The 21,050-nt window shown below is 42.7% G+C and overlaps 2 protein-coding genes across 7 annotated transcripts in view; one reads left to right on the plus strand and one right to left on the minus strand.

Moving 5' to 3' along the window:
• The first annotated feature begins 695 nt into the window (after positions 1-695).
• On the plus strand, positions 696-13,080 carry NEMP2 (nuclear envelope integral membrane protein 2). The gene is made up of 9 exons (XM_051787805.1): positions 696-1,672; positions 3,987-4,102; positions 4,693-4,921; positions 5,096-5,168; positions 6,159-6,252; positions 6,954-7,068; positions 7,701-7,926; positions 10,092-10,268; positions 12,342-13,080. The coding sequence occupies exons 1-9, from the start codon at positions 1,408-1,410 to the stop codon at positions 12,562-12,564; spliced, it is 1,518 nt and encodes a 505-aa protein (XP_051643765.1). The 5' UTR covers positions 696-1,407; the 3' UTR covers positions 12,565-13,080.
• A 2,742-nt stretch (positions 13,081-15,822) lies between these two features.
• MFSD6 (major facilitator superfamily domain containing 6) overlaps positions 15,823-21,050 on the minus strand; it is a 28,442-nt gene continuing 23,214 nt past the window's right edge. For 5 of the 6 annotated variants that reach the window (XM_051787799.1, XM_051787801.1, XM_051787797.1 and 2 more), the window contains 2 exons: positions 20,432-20,712; positions 15,823-18,031 (listed from right to left, as the gene is read on the minus strand). In XM_051787799.1, coding sequence (XP_051643759.1) covers positions 17,849-18,031; positions 20,432-20,712 — 464 coding nt within the window. In that variant the 3' untranslated portion in view covers positions 15,823-17,848. Of the gene's footprint in view, positions 18,032-18,248; positions 18,268-20,431; positions 20,713-21,050 lie in introns of all 6 variants that reach the window. The other variant, XM_051787803.1, reaches the window with a different exon arrangement.

A 21,050-nucleotide genomic window follows, 5' to 3' on the forward strand; every position in this document is an offset into this window, starting at 1 on the left:
CTGAAAAAATATTGCAAATTGAAAATGTGAAAGGGATTCCTCTGATAACTTGGCCGTGATGGTCCCTTGCTGTGTAGACACACAAACAAGAGGTAACATATTTCTAAGGGTTTATCAGGGAACCAGGGAAGCACAAACACAAGTATTTCTTTCTTCATCAACTTTGCTAGAGAAAGTGCTTGAAAAGTTACATGGAGACAACACCCAAATTACATAAAGACAAAGATATAAATCAATCGCAGCTTCCTTTGGAGACTGAAGTTTGTCAGATGTTGCACGCGCTATCAAATCCCAACTATTTTTGCCCTTATCCTCCACTTCCTCAGTACTTGCAAGGAAAAATCCACAGTGAGATGCGAGCCCAGCCAGCGCCAAGCGGGCGTAGGAGGTGAGGCGAGGAGAGCCGCAGCCCTGCACCGCCCACTCCCTGCAGATGTAAGCGCCGAGACAGGGTGCGAGGCAGTGGGCAGCACCCTTCAGGTGCTAAAAAAGCCCATCCTGGCACCCCCAGGAATTGGATACAGCCCTAAACAATAAAAAAATAAAACGACAACCAACCTTCATGCAGACAAATAGCATTGTTTAAAGAACATGGAAGGGAACCCGTCGTAGCAAAGCAAGTAGGTTGGAAAAGCCAAATGTAGGGCTCGGTATAAAAATAGACAACAGTGATGCCAGAATGCCTTGGCAAAATTGTGTTTATTGATTTTCATAGAATAGGAAAAAGAACTCCAGCCCTTTCCACCCCTGACTGCTGACTGTGACTCACAAGTGATCTAAAATGACTGCAATGAGCAAGCAGGGACTGAGCTGAGTTGGACCTTGCTCGTGAGCTGACAAGGGAATGATGAAACCTGCTCCAGGCTCTCCTTGTGGCTGCCTAGGAAATACAGGAAAGCTGTGGACATTCACCTCCATCAAAGCATCTAATAACACTCCGTTCAGGGAAGTGCTGGGTGGGCAGAGGGACTGATCCATGTGTGTTGCTCAGTGTCTGACTCAGTCACCGCTGGTTGCCGGCACCCTGGTGACCTGAGTTGGCCCCTGCCTCGGGCTGGGCGGGGAAGGGGCTGGGGAACAGGGTGCACAAGGAGGCCAGAATTCACTGTTCCGTTCGGCCGCCTTGGTTGAGGTTTGGAAGTGTCACCAGCTGTTCACGTCAGCCTTTGGTTTGGAACCAGTCTACACTTTGACCAGGCAGCCAACGCTGTGGGTCAGCTGGGCTGATGGGACCGCAATCCCAGGACACGCTTTCGCTGAGCTGTTGCATTCGATGGTTTCCCCCCTTCTTTCCAAGCGCACCCTCTCAGCCCCACGGAAGCCTTTAAGGCAGAGACTTACGAGAAGCCGAAGGTGGGGGTCACACCCCAGACGGGCCACCCCGGCCCCCCCCGAGGCGTTTGGGACATGTTTGGGACATGTTTGGGACACACCGGGCGGAGCCGCAGCCCCGGGCCGATCGCGGCGCTGCGGGGGGCGCAGCCGGCGGGGCCGCACCGCCCCTTCCCCGCCCTCGCTGGCCGGGAGCGGCGAGGCGGCACCGGCGGCCGCCGCATGGGTCCGGCGCGGCCGCCCCGCTGCCGGGCCCGGCCGGGGCCGGGGCTGCTCCTCCTCCTCCTCCGGCTGGCGCTGCCCGGGGCGGCCGCGGGCAGCGGGGAGGCGCCGCCAGCAGGTACTGCCCGTCCCCTCCCGCCCGCGGGGCTGCGCGGGGCAGAGCGGGTGGTCGCAGGCTGGGGGGTTCTCCAGCGCCGTCCCTTTGGTAACAGGGAGCGGGGGACACGCTCCGCTCCCCGGCTTCCCTCGGCCCCCGCGGGTCCCGCTCCCGCCCAACATGGCGCTGCCCGGCGGTCGGGGGGGCTGCGCCCCGCCGGGAGCTGCGGGGGACCGGGGCGGCCGCGGCCCTGAGGCGCTTTGCCCTGTGCTCCTGGTGTTCCCTCGCAGTTCAGTTTCCACAGGACTGTGCCTTGTGGTCCCCGGTGGGACGGGCGGGCAGGGACCCGGCCCGGCAGTGCCCGCAGGGACAAAGAGCCTCCCGGGGCACAGAGGGCGGGCGCGTCCGTCCCGCCCCGGCGGCGGGGCTGGGAGCTCGCTGTCTGTGCGACTCCATCTGGCCTTCTCAGGGTCAGGGGAATTTGATGCAGAACTGATCTTTTATTAACATATTTGAGGGCAGTCAAAACCCTGAAGGCTGTTGTGCTCAGTTTTAGTAGCAGTACGGAACTCGAGAACCTGCTTCCTCCGTGCGTTGACGTCCTGAGCCTTGGGCATCCACCGGATTCTGCAGCAGACGCTGATTGCTCATAATTTCAAATTTCTTTTTTTGTAATCTCAGAATTCGAGAGTTACCTCACCTGTATGTCCCCACAGTAGATAAAATTCCCCGCCATCTCAAGAGTCACCTATTCAGAAGCATCTTTCCTTTTGGAACATGATTGTTTCACTCTATGGAGCTGATGTAATGTTTCAAGCAGATTATTTTTCTCAAGAAAAATTGCTTAAAACGAAGGGGAGAAAGAAAATACTTGCTAGTCATCATATGGATGACCTTGCTTCTGACGTGGATGGATAGCTTATCTCTAGTGGCAGAAAATCCTAAGACACCCTGCAGGGAAGGCGTGGGCACTCGGGGCTGTGTTTTGTCCTTCTGGGAGGGTATTGCCATTTCCTGTTACTGGATTATCTTGGTTTTAGCCCTGGGTAGTGCCCAGCCTCGCCACCTTGCTGCGTCAGTCGGCAGCACCTCAGCGACAAATGAATCCTTTTGCAACTTCATCTGATGACCTTTGTGGAAGTGCCTGTCTAAAGGTGCAACCAGCCCTTGTCTGAGTGGTTGTGTTCCCTCCCACTGGATCAGATGGTTAATTTTTCCACAATAAAAATGCCCAAATTTTCAGGTTAAACCAATTTAGCAGGATCATGTGTGAACACTAATTCTGGAATGCTGTAATAAACTTACGAAAGAACATCCATGGTAATTTTCATTGGCTTAATTAAATTGGTTAAAATATAATTTAGCCTAATTTCAGCTTCCTTATAGAGACACACCAGGTTTTTACCTGCAAACAATATCTCCTTGTCCAGATTGAGACTGTTTGCACATACTCATTTTGCTGCTCTGAGTGTATGACTGTGTTAGCAGTTATTACCGAGCTTGGCTTAGACCTACATTTTTTTATTCAGTAAGCCAGATGAGTCCCTCTCTTCAGATCTGTAATTATTTCCTTTATTCTTCTCTTTAATTATGTTCCTGGAACACTGCAGTAATGCGCTGTGGGGTATACTTTACACGTGTATATGGATCGGAATGTATGTTATTCAAAGTTTGCTCTGTAAATTCTTTAGGTCCATTTCTGCTCAAAAGTGCAACCTTCATTCTGAAGATCACAGGGGCTCATTAAAGTTTCAGGAGGGTTAGAACAAATAGCATCCCTAATTCAGTGTGAGCTATCAGTGCAGTTCCCTTGTTATATGCCATGGCTGGACTATATCAGGAAAAAAAGAAGTTTTAAAAAGAAAAGTTGCGTTATTTAACATTAGGAACATTTCTGAGGGAGAGGAGTATGATTTCTGCGCTCAGCAGCTGTGTCATGTGCTCAATGACTATTTTAATATGTAAGCCTGTTTACCTGCTCAGACTCCCACAGTTGCATTCACCACTGGTACAAGCAACTCCACTGGAGTTATGCCCACTCGTGCCAGCAGTGAATTTGGCCCAGAGGCCCAATTCCAGTGCCATCAAAACACTGATATCAAAGCCAAGAGTTTCTAGAATACAATTTTTTGGTGTTTTGTTTTGTTTTTTTTTTTCCTTCAAAGGTGTAGCAGTTTATTTTGGAGCCTAAATTACTTGATTAGAATTCTAATTTGAATTTTCATCTAAATCATATTGAACTTGTTTCAGCATATATAACAATGGAATGGACTAAAATGATACATTTGAATTTGATTCATGCTTAAAATTAACATCTTTGCCCTCTCCTCCCCAGGAAGAAACTGTAGCTTATTGCAGGAAATGGATGTCATCGAGAAACAGGATGAAAACTGTTACTGCTATGTGCAAAACAGAACCATTCACTTACAGTACCTGTGGTCAACTCTTCAGGTAAGAGGCCATGTGGGGATCATTCAGATATGCAGCACATTTCATGTGAGCTTTTACCAGCAAAGTGCATGGTCAGTTAGCAAGATCAGAGCAGCATCTCTCTGTAATTAGTATTTTCAATGGTGTATAGGTCACACCACGGTAAAAATGCAGCATTATTATTTATTGCACACCTTTTCCAGTGATGGACTTCTGTTAACCTCTGCAACAAATGCTGTTGCTTATCACCAAACACCTTTATAGAATGTGTACATCTGAAGAGAAAATGCAGTTGTGACACACTCACTGTGTCAGATACTACTGGTTTTGTTAGAAATCTGTGTGTGGGCAAGTGTCATCCAAACTCAGTGAGCTTTTGGATGGACTGAGGCCTCTCCACTGAACTTTGCTGCTGATGAGTTCTCTAAATCACCTTGTAAGGTGATTAATTGTACATGGTTAAGCTTTGCATAATGTAAATAACCAATATTAAACAACTAAGATTGATCTTCATTACCACATGTATGGCTTATGTGCTATACAGCTCAGAAAAACAAAACCTTTTAGTGATTCTGAGCTACTTCTCTGTGTATTCTGTTCTTTGTTTCCAGGTAAAAGTTAACAGCAGAGAAAAGTTCAGGTTTGAGCCTATTTCAGAAAAAAGCAACTGTCGGAATTCAGAAACTGTTTTTGAGTTTGCTGCATGTGCTGTTCAAATCCTCTGGAAGCCAGAGACATGTACAGAAACTTCCATGAGCATAAAACAATATGGAGAGGATGTTTGTTTCAAAATACAGCCCTTCAAAACTGTACCGTACACTGTGAGGGTGAAACGAGAAAGTAAGTACCAAAGCTTTCAGTTTAGATTACAGATAGCTTGGTATTGCCAATGCTACTGGATGTGCCACCTCTGCTGTAAGAAGCTTGGGACTTTTCTGTTGATATTTTATTTAATCAGCAATTCAGATTGAACTAGTCTAAAGTCAATTTCTATTTTTTTCCTCCTTTTTTTAGTGCTAGATGGAAAGCTCTTGTTTTTGTTTGTAGCTGGAATTTTTCTGTTCCATTTTGCAAACAGCCTGAGCAGGTGAGTACAAGCTGCTTTTGACCTTCTTTCCCAAAGCCTGTGCATCTTTGGTCTGTTTGCTAAGCTAAAGAGACGGTTCTTTGGGAAAGTGAAATAAGGAACTGAACGTATATTTAAAACTTCTTCATACCGTTTGTGTTTGGACAGATTGTGACACACCTTGGAGTGCTGCACTCCATTAATCACTTAGCTGTGTTAGGGTTTTGGTATCCAAGCTTCCTGCACTGGGTGACACCAAGACAGTGAGCAGCTGTGTGGATTCAGAAAAACCCTCTCTCCCTTTTGTAGACCAGTGAGGTTAGCTGAATGCTAAGTAATGCTGCATATTAGCAATGATGCCTTCCTGGGGAGAAATGCTTAAGATGAAGCCATCTGGGGCCTCTTCTGCCTCCACTTTTGTGCCACCCATTCCCCATCACGTTTTGCATAGCATGTAAGGGAGGATACTTAATTGTTATAGCAAAATACGTGGCCCATGACTTCAAAGCAAAATGAGTCACAAAATAATTGTCAGGAGGCACCTCTAAAACAAGCAGAGCAGCAATAGGTTTTATAGTGTTAACTGTGAATTATTAAGTCAGGCTTTATAATAAACAGGCTTAGAAAAAAAGCCTGTGGGTTTGTGGAGGGTTTTTTACATTCTAAATTAAAATAAAACCTCTCATGCAGTACAGAACCATATTGGTAGATAGAAGAAAATGAAATAACTAAAGACTAGGAGATCAACGAAATCAGAAATAGTGTGAGCTTTAAAAAAGCCCAGCACAGTTTCCTACCTTATAACAACTCCAGTGACCTTTAGCATCTGTTGGGGATTTTTCCTTCCACAGATTTAATATCTGAACTGGGCCTGTTAACCATATAAGTACAACTCTAACTTTCAGCTGTGTTAAGTTCTTATTGAAGATCACTGCTGTTTTTACAAATGTTGGCATCTTAACCAATTACAAATTACACTTCTCACCATATTCTCTCTTGTTCTCTTTACAGGAGTACCAAATTCTTTTACCTTTCTGGAATAATACTGGGTGTTCTTGCTTTGCTAGTCCTTGTCCTGTTGACACTTAAAAGGTTTATTCCAAGGGTAAATCTACATTTATAAAACAAAATAATAATAGTTATCATAATATAGGAAGTGAGAGTACAGAGCCAGATTCTGACCTTGTTCTGGTTTTGTGGCTGGGTGACTGCACTGCAATGACTGGAGGATTGCTTGCATCAAGTAAATATAGTTAGGTCAGAATCAAGTTCTAGTTAGCTTCCTCCTGGGTTTAAACTGAACAGAAGATTGTTGATTTACAAGATGTTGATTCTGAAACATAAATTATTTTTGCTGGACTGGAGCTAAGTTTATTTTTGAATCTATGAATTAATCTAAATAAAAATACAGTTTTAGTGGCAACTGGGACAGATTCTCTTCCATTCACCAAAGGCAATTCATTGCAAGGCAGATGTGAATTTATGCTTTACTTTTACAAAGCCTGTGCATTCCCTTAATATTACTGAGATCTGTTAATTGGTAATACACAGGAATAGGCTTATACTGTGACACTGTGACATGATACATAAATAGAGATGCAGTTGCTCCACTTAGCATTGATATTGTTTTGGCGTGCAGGAGGCTGTGCAAGGGAAGTCTTAGTGTGAATCATAAGCCCTGTAGGTCTAAAGAATATCATATCTGCTCTTGCTTCTGAGTTCCTTTGCAAATAATGATCCTGATTCTGACTTGAAATTTTTTGATTTTTTTAAAGTTTTTTTTACTTTTTTTTTGTTTATTTTCAGCACAGTACCTTCTGGATCCTAATGAGTGGCTGCTGGATGGCCTCTCTCTATTTTATTTACTGCTTCAAAGAGAATATGCAGTGGTTGTGGTCTGAACACAGAAACTACCTGTTGGGTAAGAAAATTATCAAAAAATGTGCTGCAGATTTTGGTTTAATTTAGTGGTCGGATGAATACCTGCCCATAAAAAAGAAAAGTGACTCACTTATGGAGTACATTTTTCTCCTAAGCTACAGATGTTGAGATATTCCAAAGGTTCCTAATCCACTCAAATGAGCACTTACATTGTATCATTAAATAAAGAGTTTGATGTAGTGGACTAGAAGTTTTAAGAGCAGATTTTGCCTGTATTACTTGTTCATTGATTTGCCATTACATACTCCTCCTGTAAGAGCAAAAGGGCAGCTCCTCTGCTTTGTACTTCACTACATGTGGAAACTGGATGCATAAATTGCCAACTGGAGGTGGCTGCAGGGGCTGACAAATCTATTGATCTTGCATCTGCCTCGACCTTGTCACATGAGGAGAATTCGTGTGCAGGTCACAGCTAAAGGCTGTTCATAGATCACCTTGTGACCTCTGCACACCTTGGAAATAAAAAGCACATAAAACAGTGCAGGTATCTATAAGACAACCCAAGATTTGAGCTGTACTTCACAGCAGTTGCAAGCTTTGTGAAGCAAACTGATGAACTTTATGGGGTAGTTTGCATCTTATTCTCCATGTCCTACTTTTCTGTTCCTGCAGGGTATTTTCTGGCTGTTGGGATCACCAGCTTTGCCATTTGCCATCAGCACGGGCCACTCACCACTGAACTCAGCATAACCTTGTTCACGTGGACACTGCAATTAACAGCTTTTGTCTTGATTTACTGTGGTGTCACCATACCTCAAGTTGCATATGCAGTGATAGCAGTCAGTCTCTGCTCCAAAGGCCTGTGTTATCCCCTTGGTGCTGCTTGTCATATAGCCAGGTTTGTACCTATTTGTGAATGTCCAGGTCCCGAGATCACCAGGAAATATTGGAGGCTGATAATGAAAAAAACCTCTACACTTCAGTAATGATTTAGGAATCCCTAGTACTTGTTCATATTTTTGCCAAATGTAAAACTGCAATAGAAAAGGTTTAAGGCCCTGAGAGACAGGAATTACTTTCTATTTGTCAGTTCTAAGCATGAGTTTTGTTTTATGGATGATGGAGAAACGTGACTGTGCTCTTAAGGACAAATGTAGCACCTTTTAGTCTGCAGCATATGGTAATCAGAACATTTCTGTCTGGTTGATTAGACTGCAGCAGTAGTGCCTTGGCTTCACATGTACTGAGAGAACCTGCAGGTAACTTGTATGGAATCTTATGGAATAAAACAGTACCATCAACGAGGAAGCAGCTGTTCAAAAGTAACTTGTAGCAGAGTTCAGAGACTAAAACCACGTGTCCACAAAAAGAATGTTTTCCATTTAGTTTTCCGAGGTTATTACCTGAGATATACCTAACTCTCTATTTTGTGGCAGCAATCTATTAGAACTATGGAGATATTCCCCTCTATTCCTAGGCCCCATTTACATTGTGCCATTTGGAATGGAAACTGCTTAGTTCTCTTAGAGAACCTTAGTTCTCTAAGTATTTTCATCAGCAATACGGGAACAACATGTTTGCTCAGCCTTGGACTTGAAGCACATTTTATCACAAATGCAACACTCAGATGAAGATTATAAAAAGCCCTGCCAGTTTACATCTGTTTTTTATTTTCAGTGATGGCATCCAGGTTCAGCGTCCTTAGTGCAGACTGTTCTGTAGCTGTGGACTCTGCTGAACCACAGAGAACTGCAAAGAGGCAAAGGCTAGAACTGCCATAAACAAAATAATAAAACCCAAATTATTTGGGTTTTAGTTTTTTTACACATTTTTTCCCTTTGAGGAACATACTGCTTTGCTCCTGTGTTCTTTCTACATGTTGAATTGTGGACTGAGTTGAAACTTTTTTATTTTAGGTAGAATTTATCATTTGTAGACCAGCTTTTGCCTGCAGCTGAGAAGCTCCAGCTGTTTCAAAAACAACATCAATAGTTACCTGACGTCAGCAGGTTCAGCACACTCTGAAAGCAGTGTGGTGTGGCCACAAGTTCACAGAACATACCTGTTTTACCCTGGAACGCTGGAGTTTATTCGTCATGTGGTTCTCTTTTTTGGCTTTCATGAACTGATGCTTCTATAAAGAAATACAGCTCTACAAAAATCTCTTAGGAGAATGATTTTCTGTTTAAAAATACTAGGCCACAGCACTGAACTGTGAGGCCATGATGCCAGATACACAGTTCAGAGCTGGAAATATATCAAAGTAACTCAGAATCTTGCTTTATTTGAGCCAGCAAGACCCTTACTATTTGACCTGAACAATGGCTAGTTCTCTCTTGCTTTAGAGGGAAATAAGGAGGAAAGTTGAATGCTGCTGTTGGAGCAGGTGTTTTTATGCAGAGCTGAAAGTTTTATGGGCATCCAGCCCTTGCTTATCTTAACTCATCACAACATTTAAATTGAAAGCAGTCAACAGAAGGGAGCGGAACATGGCACACTTTCTAATTTATATCTAATTATATTATACATCGCTACGCAGCAGCTAAAAAAACATCAGATTGTAAACATTTTGGCCTCAGACTACTCAGTTTTGTAATTTAAAGCAAGATTTAAGGGAAGCAATCTAGTAAACAACATGAACAACTCACAACAGGCTTAGAGCATCGCTTATCTTTAAGGGAACATATGCAGACTGGGTTTTGATTCAGCCCCTGTCTCTGCACAGACACATTTTGCATTTTGCACCTAAAAATGGCTGAGCAGGCAGCCATCTATTTAATTCTGTGAGATTTTAGTCCACGCATACACAATAAGGACCTGATCCAAAGCTCATTTGAAGCTCATTAAATGTAATTATGTGAAATATTATAGCTTCAGTTAAGACCTAGGGTAAAGAGGTAGCACACATTACATTCCTCGTACTCAAATGCAAAAATGTAGCTTGTCCTTTTAAAAGGATAGAATTATTAATGCATGTTAACAGCAGGTAATGGAGAAAAAGGGCAGATAATAATTATGTGCCAGAAGACTTTCGAAATACCAGTTGTTTTCATTTCTTTCTAGAAAAATGAAGACTCACTTTAAATCAAAAAAGTTAGTGTTTAAATACCTGACTGAAGAGGAGTATCGAGAACAAGGTGAAACTGAAACTGTCAGAGCTCTGGAGGAGCTGCGCTCGTTCTGCAGGAACCCCGATTTCCCATCATGGATAGCTGTATCCAAACTGCGGTCCCCACACAGGTAAGAAAACCTAGCTCCTCTAAACCAGGAAACTCATTGCACAGCAGACCTAAATGCCACTTCAGGCACTGTTCCAGGTGAGTTTATCTTGCATATCCTGCTCGAGACCACAGCCACACCTCCCAAGGGTACTATTTGCTGGTGGTATTAAATCCCTGTTTGTTCCTCCCTGACCATAAATTACTCTTGAGAGTTTGCAGACATTCACAGCTAAATGACAGTCATAAAACTTCCAGCCTTCCTGGAGTGCCTCTGTAAGCTCCTACAGTTTGGTTGTAGGAGCTGGTGGCTGGCTCTCTGACCAGGGAAATGGCCTTCCTTCAGGTTCTAGAGCAGTGCACTTTTTTTGTGGTGTAAAATTTGGGCAGGCTGAAGATACATAAATATTACCTGTGTTAAGCTCTCCAACTGCAAACCTGGACAGTCAGGGAATCCTATTACTTGCAGTATCACTAAGACTAAGAATACAGAGAAAGAAATCAATGCCTGCACCTAGCAAGTGTAACAGGTGGAAGAGCTATGCCATGTATAGCTTAAGAGACAGACATAAGACAAATATAGGTCAGGAAGGGTCAGGCAAATGAAGCCAGAAAAGCTTGCAGAATATAAAATTAATCATCATAACAGTGTTATCCCATCAAACCCAAAACTTAAGATGTCAGAAACAGAATTTCACATATTAGCCAGCCACAAAGACTTAGTTCTTGCCACAGAACCAAGTGTCACAATTTTAAAGGAGCTCCAGCCAGCTTGGATTTTCATCAGTGACCAGGTAAAACCAGTTTCAGAACCTTAATCTTCCTTGCATGGGCACACAGACAGACAGCCTTTCTGCCAGATCTTATAGATTTACAGTTAAACAGTCTTACTTCCTAAGCTGCTTGCATTCTCTAGCATGATAGAAATAAAAAAGTGAAAGCTTACTGCAGTATTGTACAACCAAATACTGCCAAATGCGCAGAACAAGCAATGGAGACATGTATTTTCTAGACATCACTTTGTTAATACAATTCTTAGAAACTGTTAACTAGATAAGAATACAAAAATAAAAAGGAGAACCAAAAGATTTGAAGCTGAGTCCCCCATCAAGCTCCCACTAAGCATCAGACGGCAGTTCATCACAAGGCAAACCTGTAAACCAGCCAGCCCAAAGCTGTTCCCCATTTAGACTAACAGAGGTTCCAAGAACAGCGAGGTGACAGCATTCATCTCACAGAAACGTTAAGTCTAAAATGTAAATTATTGATCAGTTTACCAGAACTCCAGAATGTAGCTGCATATCCTCTTTCATACATCCCTCTGATGCTGTCGACACTTACCCAGGTGTCAGAACTGCCGTCTGTTCCCACACGCTTGCCAGAAACCTCCAGTTCCATTCTCTCTCTTCAGTGGAGTTGTCCACTGAAAGCAGGATTTGTGGCAAATGAAATGTAGGGACAGTGCTGATTTTAAGCTTTCTTCTGCCAGACCTCCGCTTTGGCATTTACTTGGAGCAGCTGCAGAATTCCCAGCTTGTAGCTCCAGGAATTCCTTGGCAAGACTTGAGCTCAGCTTGCCCACAGTGTGCATGCAGCACCAGAAGCAAGGTGACTGCACAGCAATACAGGAATGCAGAGTTCTCACCATATTTCCTTTCATTTGCAAAACCAACTTACTCGAATTCTTACAGCCTTTGTCTCAAATATGCTAAAGCTTTAATTTATTTTTAGAAGCTAAAGTACCACCTATCCAACTGTACAAATACTTACTCTGCATTACCCCATTAGCACTGACAAGACGAGAAAATGGAAGTTAGGTCTTCTTTCTTAGTCACAAGACCTTGTAGGATGGCCTCCAGAAGAGCAAAAGTTACTTCTATAGAAAAGACTGAAAAGATGAGGCAGGAAAATCAATCTGAAGGGTCATTGCCATCCCTTGTTGCAACTTCCCCTCACCTGCACTGCCTGTAAGCATGTCCTTAAAACATTTCTGCTTAAACAGCAGTATCCCCAGCATTTACAGTTGTGGTTTTGTTTTTGTTTTGTTTTTTTTAAATTTCTCAGCTGATCACTTCTCCCTTTAAAAATTTGGCAGGTTTGCAGATTTTGTTCTGGGATTTCCCCACGTCTCACCTGCAGAAGCAAAGGCACATGATGAGGAATACGGCATTGGGAGCTCCTTCCTGGAGGAGCAGCTCTTTGAGACAAGGGCACGGCCTGAGCAGGATGATCCAGCCAATTCCATCCATGAAGATGAGGAGAATGAAGATGAAAGGCATAAACAAATTTCATTTCCATATGCTACTGAGTTGCTCTGAGCTTTGGGAAATAACCAAAAAAAAAAAAAAAGAGAGGGAAAACACGTTTGTCCTAGAAAGGAAGGATACAGACTGAGAACTCCCACTTGGCCATTTCTTGTGGTTGCTGGTGGACAAACGAGGATTTTTTAAAACAATATTTCCCGTATCACTGATGTTACCTGGTTAGAGCAACAGAGAAACCATCGGGGCTGTTCAGGTGAAGAGGAATCTCATACTACTGGTATTTTAACTGGGGAAGCAAACATGGCAGGCAGCAGCCTGTCCCACCAGGATGCCTTGTTTTACCAAGGATACTACCTCTAGGAAACGGGGAACCTGTTTTGTCTCTTTCCATCCTCAAGTCCTCTGTGCTGAGCACTAGAGGGAGAAGAACCAGTTTTTAATACTCTGCTTTTATTAAGTACACTATGTGTCAACACTTTTATTAATGCCATTAGAGTGCCGATAAACTGTGTTTATTGTGAGACTTTTCATAGAGTTAATGCAGTTGAACGAGGTTGGTTTGCTTTTCTGGCTGGGCTTGCTGTCTGTTACCTTCACTCTGCCTCTCCATTTTTAAGCTTCCCTTACTCAAAACCCTGCCTGACTTTTCACTCTCTGCCTGTATTGCTCCGTTCTTGTTCTCTGCTCTAGTTAATACTGCATTTTGTTCTTTCCATGTCTTTTTTTACATACTATTCTTCCCTCTTCTATGGATACTTCTGCTAAACCTCTCTTCAGCCCTCTGCTTCTCCATCTCTAACAGTGCAGATGATTTAGGAGAGGATTTTCATCCCCAAAGGTATTTTTACTACTGCCTTCAGTTTCAGTGCCACCTTACCTCAGGCAGGTGCTCTGCCCATTCCAGGCCTCTCAACAGCCCAGAAAAGGCCACACAGGCTGAGACTGTTCCAGCTGCTTGGAGAAACTGCTGTCAGCAGGGCCAGAGTGCTGCTGTGACCATGTAATTAGGAATGAAGATAAGCCACATAGAGCTCCACTGCCCTCAGAGTACTCAGTAGTTTGCTCATTCAGTAAGAAACAGAAAGTCACTCCTGGCACAACAAGGGATGATACCTGGCTCCTACCTCCCCTTCTTCAGCCCTCTGTGGGACTTCTCACAGGTGGTGTGTGGGCAGAAGACAGAACAGGGGGAGAAGTTTAGGCAGTCAAATGTCTTTCAGCTTATGGATTACAGAGTCCTAGGCTGAGGAGTAGAGCATCTGCCCTTAGTTCATCCACCTGCAGAGGTCATTTCCTTCTTTTGTTCTTTAGACTATCCCTGTATTCTTATGTTCTCACCTTGCTGTTTTCCTTTACTGTCTTCCAAACTGCAGAAAACAAAAGACCATCAATTCTGTCACTGTCTGACCTTACAAACCCACCAGGAATTGCCAGCAGTAGGAAGCAGTGCTCCAGAAGGGTATGTCAGACTGGGATGTATTTGCTTTAGAAGGGGTACCTGTTCTTTGCAATGTGCCTCATGGTGCAGTGTGACTCCAGCAGTGCATGTGCTGTCCTGGCTTCTCGTTGTCCATCGCTGCACAAGGAAGACAATCTCTTACCTCTAACAGTGCTAAGAAGTGGCAGCCATACCATATTCCAAGAGCTCCTTTGTATAACACAGGACTCGGAGTTGGTGCTCAAAAGCCTTACTTCCATGGTTCTTCCTCCTTTATATTGCTTCACCTTGCTTCACTTTACAAGGAACAAACAGTCCACTTGACAGTAAAGAGACACCTCACACCCTTTAGTGCCATAAATGCAGAATCTATAGCATGTATAGCAGACAGAAGCCCAGTCAAGCAGGTGATCCAAAATATACTCACTGTTAAGTCCATAACATTCAAAAACAGAGCAGGAGTTCTGTTCAGGAAGGCCACTAGCAGCAAGACTCACCCCTAAAGAGAGGCTGCTGCTACCAAATCCACAGCTAAATTGCCATCCACACTCAGGAAGTCAAGCTTGGATGGAGGCTCTGGCACTAGCAACAAGCTGTTGCAAAAATGGAGGAAAGCCTCATTATCTTTGATGGCATAGTAGACTAAATTAGATGTATTTTACCTTTGTCTGTGTCACCATTGTGAAAATGGAGTACTTAAAATTATTAGAGATTATCCAAAGGATACTTGAAGAGATGTCACTGTTAAATGTTTTTTTGCAGTTTTTTAAGTACACAGGTGTTTTTTCAGTGCACTTCATAGTTAGCCAAGAACTCCCATCCATGCAATTTGAGGCCAAGGGGGAGAATCAGATTTGTCCAAGCTTAAACACACAGTTTTTCTGGATGTCTTCTCTTTACTGAGGTGGTAATGATTTTCCTTCCATAATATGGGGGTACATAAGTACATATTTGTATTATATAAGTACATAATATGTATTTATATACAATAGCCCAGATTATGCATCAAGGTAGTATTTTACCTAAGCAATATATTAAATGGAACAGCTCCCCCAGTTCAGGCAATTATATGTTTTCAGACACTGTCCCTTTTTCTAAATTATTTAGAGCAATACCAGGTACACCTACTTCAACAAGGAAAAATTAAAAAGAAAATAAAATCAACTCATGTTTTGTGTAGTTGTGAGATCCATCATTTGGATGGGTAAATACCATCCAAAGTGGAGCAGGAAACTACTAAACGCATGCACTGCTGAAATGCAGCAACATGGGAAAGATGATGGCTACTTTAGTGGATATCTAATACTAACCTTAAAAATCCTCACAAGCCTGTTCCAACACTGGAAGCATTTCATAAACAAAACCCACCCAAACCAGCTGCTGTCACTGAAGCCCTTTGCTGACAGTGAGTTCACTTGCACAGTGCTCCTGTGATACGTGGAGGTGACCCAGGCTTACTGAAACACAGTTGTTAAGTACTGTCCACTGTTCAGCCAGAAAATCTGGGAAGAGAATCTAGATGTTAATCCACTGCCCTGTTAAAAAAGCCTTTCTTCCTTAACAAAGGATGCTACATTTATCTTCTGTTTCACGGTGTTTACAATGATGCCCTGCACACTTCCATACCAGCCACTTTATGATGCACATTAGTGTGCATCCCTCACATTCCTGCAACCCATAGAAGGGAATTAGTGCCTACAGTCAGATTTTATTATGAAACACTGCTTTAACACAGGAGTTCCCAGGCTCTTGGTTCAGTATCCTCCACTGACCTTATCATTATCATTGAATTGATTTCAGTTCAGGTGGTTATGTTCACTGCTGACGCTGTAATACGAGCAAATGAAATAAAAGTTCAGGTTGATACTGTTAAATATGTTATGGATATTTTATATTTCTTACCACAGTTTTTAGAGTTCCACAAATATCAAAATCCAGATGTACATGTCCATTTTGCAACATAGAATGACTATACAATTCCAAAAAGAGCAGGCATTTCAAATACACAATTCTGAAGTGTAAACACAGTGTACAAGCTCTTCACTTCACAATCCAGGTGCTATGCAGTAGCAGCTGAGGTAACACCGTACAGCATGAACTCAACAAATGGTTGGTTAGCCTCAAGATGATTTTTAGCATCCTTCTCTCCTGTCACCTGTTCAGTCTTTAGTTCTCCCCCAACTTATACAAACATAAAATAAATACATTTCTTATTTTAAAGGACACTTAGACAAGTCATGAGGATTTACGTGAGTACAGTACATTTAGGTTCAAGTGCAAAAAAAGTAACTAGTGGCTAGTCATTGATGTTTCTTTTTATTGTCTGTGGTGTTGGTCCCAGGCACTGCCAGAACGTGGGTTGTTCTAAAAGCACAGCTAAAGCACAGCTACGGGACACCCCTTCAGTCAAGCTCACCAGATGTCAGTGTGGGTGAATTTGTGCACCCCCTTTCCTGCTCAGCTGCTGCCATCTTCCTTTCCCTACCCCTGGTCTGCTGGCCTTGCCTCCGGCTCCCTGCACACTCCCACAGCACACACCTTCCTCACAGAAGGCCTGACATCTCACGCACATGTGACTTCAAGGAGGGCACCTGAGCAGGGCTCCCTCCATCCTTTGGGAGCTGAGTGCTCAGAATCCCCCAGGAACAAGCTGTTAATCTAAGAAAATGGGCCAAAACACTATCCTGACTAAACCCCTCCTGACTCCTCCCTGAGCCCGAGGATTTCCCTCCAGCAGCAATGTTCACCATGCACCAGCACGCAAGCTGGCTGCAGTTAGTAGTGAGAAGCATAACAAAACATAATCCAAAGTCCTCCAGTGTCGTGACATTGGGCAAAGTAACTTCCTAAACATACTGCAATTGAGTTACATTTGCTTCCTCCTGAGACTCACTCTACTTGATTTCTGCATCAACTACTTTGCCCCTATAATTCTAAACATTAAGATTTTAAGGTGATTCCTCCCTACCACCCCCCACCTTCCCTAGGCACTTAAAGCTTACTGTTTTCTTAATAAATAACAATAGTAACTACACTGCATTAAATAAACCCTTGTATAGATGATGAAATAAAAACCCAAGAAGAATGCATGTCCATCAAAACCCCTGATCAATCTCAGGCTGTGCAATCTTGATCAAAGATTCTTTTCTCAATACAACATCAAACCTAAAACTCCCCAAACACACACAACCTATGCCCAACTGCACGGCTGCAAGTGCTGAGAGTAACTTCAGAAGCCTTCCTCCAGCTTTTGTGTTTCACTAAAATGCCAGTTCAAAACCTTTGCTTTGCAGAACTAAACCTTTATCTCAAACAAGAGAAATTCGGCTTCAAAAACATATTCTTTGAATATGTGTGCGGTCACCATAACCTTAAGATGCACTTCCTAAACCTACTCTGTTTCTGAGAAATCTTTACAAAACCAGTTTTGTGACACTTCTATAATTATTGGATCTAGTATTTTCTAATAGACTATTCAGGGAAACTCAGTTTCTCTCTTAAAAAGTCTCTTCATTTTTATTTGGGAATAAATTCAAAGAAGAAAATTACCCAGTCAAGTCAGACACACTGTGCATCAGCAAGTGAGGAGTGAACTCCTTTTTTTCTAAAGATTGCAAAGAAATCTCATAGCACTTGACTCAGCTTTAGCAAAGCAGCCAAGAATTCTTCCTACCATTCTATCTGGCCAACATCACTTCCCTCAAGAATTCTGAACTTTTGGCTCCCCTGCTCATGTTGCTCTGTGTAGTCATATGAATATTCTTTATATAGTTAAAAGCTTGCACTGCATCACATTATGATTGTTAAGATGAAGGAAGTCCTACTTTTGAGCTCCTACTCCAGCGTTTCCCAGGTGAGAAGCAGAATTCCATGCACTGAATTTGATAAGATGAGTGCATCTCAGGGCCCTGCAGCAGCAGGCTGAGCATCATGATCCGACACAACACGGCTGCCATCTACTTGGGAATCTGATGTTGCTGTAGGTGTTGGTGCTGAACAATTTCCGGACTGCCCAGAATCTGTCGGATTTTGGGGTTGTCTTGCTGAGCTGGCTGATGAAGCACTGCAATTCTCATTGATTTTCTAAAGAGAGGGGAAAGGATTGCATGGAAAAAGTCAACATAAGCACTCAGGACACTGTCCCCACTGGCACACCCCCCAGATGCATTCAGGCACTGCTGGAAATTCACAAAGCACTTACTTGAACGCCCGCAACATAACAAATCAAACTTAAAGCAGCAAAGCAAAAACAGTATATTTAAATCCAGATGACAGTAACAGCAAGCAGACAGTAGCTTACCTTCCATCTCTTTTCCTAACTGCACTTTCCCAAGAAGCATGCAAAAAACAAACTTGTTGTGTTTCAAGGGGAAAAAAAACAATAAACTGGACTTCAAAGTGTTTAGACAAGATAATTCTTTTGACCAAGCAAGCCTATAACTTTTTTTCATGCTCCTTAAATATAGCTTTTCTCAATAGGTCCCTCCCCACCCAAGACACTGTTCAGACTGTCTCACTGGCAGAACATTTGCAGTACTGATGTACAATTCCATCCCATCTCCTCAAACAGGCCTTACCAGGGAACATGTGCACATCTGAACACTGGTTACATTCCCCAGGACTGAAACAGCCAATGCTCGTGCTAATACATTTCATTAGAAGGTGATACACTACCTATGATTATTTGTTTTGCATTGAAGCATAGAAATTATGGCCAGCATGTCCCTTTGTTTGAAGGAGTCTAAGCAAGCAGAAGTAAAATCAATCCAAAATCTTAATGGAATAAGAAGGAATAATTTTCATCACTAATTCTCTGTGCACTGACCCTCCTTCTAAATGATTCATTTTCATTTTAAGGAAGCTATTTAACAAATTTAATAAGAAAGCTGGGCAGCCTTTTTTCCTAGTTTCAGTATTTTAATATCATCAGCCTAAAATAAATGACTGAGTACAAAACCTGAAATATACTGGAGCAAGTCTGTCATCTTGGGGCACCTGAAACAGGGATAAGAGATTTTGGAGAATAGAGGTGATGAAGTAAATGATACAATGTGGTGCATTAAATTTTGGCACATGAAGTGCTTTTATATCAGCACTGTATTTCTACAGGAAGAAAAGAATAATGTGCCATAGAGAACAGGCACTAAAGCCCTTCTGGTCTCTTCACAGTTCTCAGGGAAGGGGCTGGGTGTTGTTCAGTAGTGTTGGATAAGTCACTCTCAAACACCACATACCTGCAAAACAGTATTTTCCTGCAGTGTGAATTGCCTACGTTCTATGTGACTTCTCTGGTTCATCAGGGGGCAGCTTACACTAACCAAGACCCTGAGGACATTTACAGTGGGAAACAGAGCAATTAAACTGGGCAAATTACTTTGATGCGCTTGTGATATCATGAGACCTTTTGATATCTTCAGTATCACTACTAAAAAATTCACATTCTTTGACTCTGGGAAGGTCAAAACTAACCAAAAAAACCCAGCCAACCTGAAGCAGACAAGGCTGTAACATATTTTCAAGAATAAAGTCAAGTAAGGAAGGCAGGAGATCACTGACCAGGTGCAATTCCTACACGCTCTGCTCTGCTGATTCACACTCCTATCCCAAATTACCCATTTCTAAAGACAGCAATTATGGAAGAAGCATTTCTGTGTTTACGCCTACCGGGTGCATGAGAAAGAACCTCACCCACTCCTTCCAGACAAGTAATCACAGTGGTTTTGACAGTGACCATGCTGTTCTAGAACTTCCATGGACAGTGCTTCCCTACTTTGCTTCAGCTCCAGTCTGAAAGGCAGGGCCAGAGCATTACAAGTTCAAGATCCAAGCATATCCAGTCACTGATGAAGCTATTACAGCATTTCTTGGGTGAGACTGGACAGAAGGGGAATGGTGTAAAGTAAGCACCAGCCATCAGACATGTTAAGTCTTATCTGAGATGGCTCTTATGTGGCAGTACTCTAGATAAAAAAAGATATTAACTTTATTTGAAAAGAAGGCTCTGTATCCCATCAGGAGTTGTCTGAAACACCTATTTCTGCAACCATGCAGATGTTTGACAGCATCACCCAAGGAAGCAAAACTAAATAAAAATCATTTTACAGTCTGTTAATCAGCTGTGCATCTTCATGTTCAATTATCACATTGTAAATTTTGCAAAACGCATAACTCACACATTCCAACTAATATGAAAAGAAATGTAAATTTTAAGGGAATTCAACTATATGAGTCCATAAAACAAAGCCTCTTTCTATGTCTCTTCCTCTCCTCCCATCTTCAGAAAGATAAAACTTGCAAGAAATAGTTATTCCTGCTGTATTATACACAGAAAACAACTCTACTTCATGCAGTATCTTAACTACTGTGTCACAAGTCCAGCTTTATTACAAGCTGACAGAAAATACCTTCCAGGTAATAACAGATTTACATAGCTATACAGTGTTCAAGCATCTAAAAAGTGCTTCCTGCACATTAAAAGATTACCTGCAAAGGCTGATTCTCAGGAGCTGGGTTGGTTTTGGATAGTTTAACCATCTCTTTTATCTGGTAGACAGCATAAGCTAAGGTGACCCACGGAGAAGAGCTGATGCCCCAGGCAGGCTTGTTCACATCCTCCTGCTCTTCTTGGTGTTTAGTTTTCTTTAGAGGAAGTCTGGACTCAGTCCGAGGCATGATATCTTCCGACTGCTGCTGTACAAGGTCAATAGTTGCTATGGGAACAGGACTGGAAGGCACTGGGATCCTTTCTGCCAGCATTGTCTTTTCTGAAGTTTAAAACAAAATAATCACTGGCAAGGCCAACAAGCTAAAAAAAAAAACCAACCCTGATGCAGACAATGAACACAAAGTGTTTCTTGCTTTCACACTATGGTCATCACCACCCTGAAAGCAGCCAGGAGCCACACACCACAGTCTAGTCAGGGACATGCAACGTGGCTGTTGTCTCACAGGCTCAGGGGCTGTGCCACTGAGGGATGTCAGATGTCTGCCCACACTGGAGGGCTGAGGAGTGTGGAACAGTCCTTTTGTTCTCAGCTAGTCACTAGAAATTCCTGTTTTCACATTACATGGAAGAAGTAATTTTCATGTTACATGCAAATTG

This window comes from Manacus candei, unplaced genomic scaffold (assembly GCF_025592945.1).
Source record: "Manacus candei isolate 608988 ecotype Guabito, Panama unplaced genomic scaffold, ASM2559294v1 h1tg000023l, whole genome shotgun sequence".
In the NCBI taxonomy this organism is placed as follows: Eukaryota; Metazoa; Chordata; class Aves; order Passeriformes; family Pipridae; genus Manacus; species Manacus candei.

What these genes read in the sequence shown, in the direction of transcription:
- NEMP2 (XM_051787805.1), top strand. Translation starts at nt 1,408, where the DNA reads ATGTTTGGGACATGTTTGGGACACACCGGGCGGAGCCGCAGCCCCGGG. An exon ending in ACCTGTGGTCAACTCTTCAG is followed by an intron (nt 4,103 to 4,692) that starts GTAAGAGGCCAT and finishes CTTTGTTTCCAG; the next exon opens with GTAAAAGTTAACAGCAGAGA. An exon ending in GCTGCTTGTCATATAGCCAG is followed by an intron (nt 7,927 to 10,091) that starts GTTTGTACCTAT and finishes ATTTCTTTCTAG; the next exon opens with AAAAATGAAGACTCACTTTA.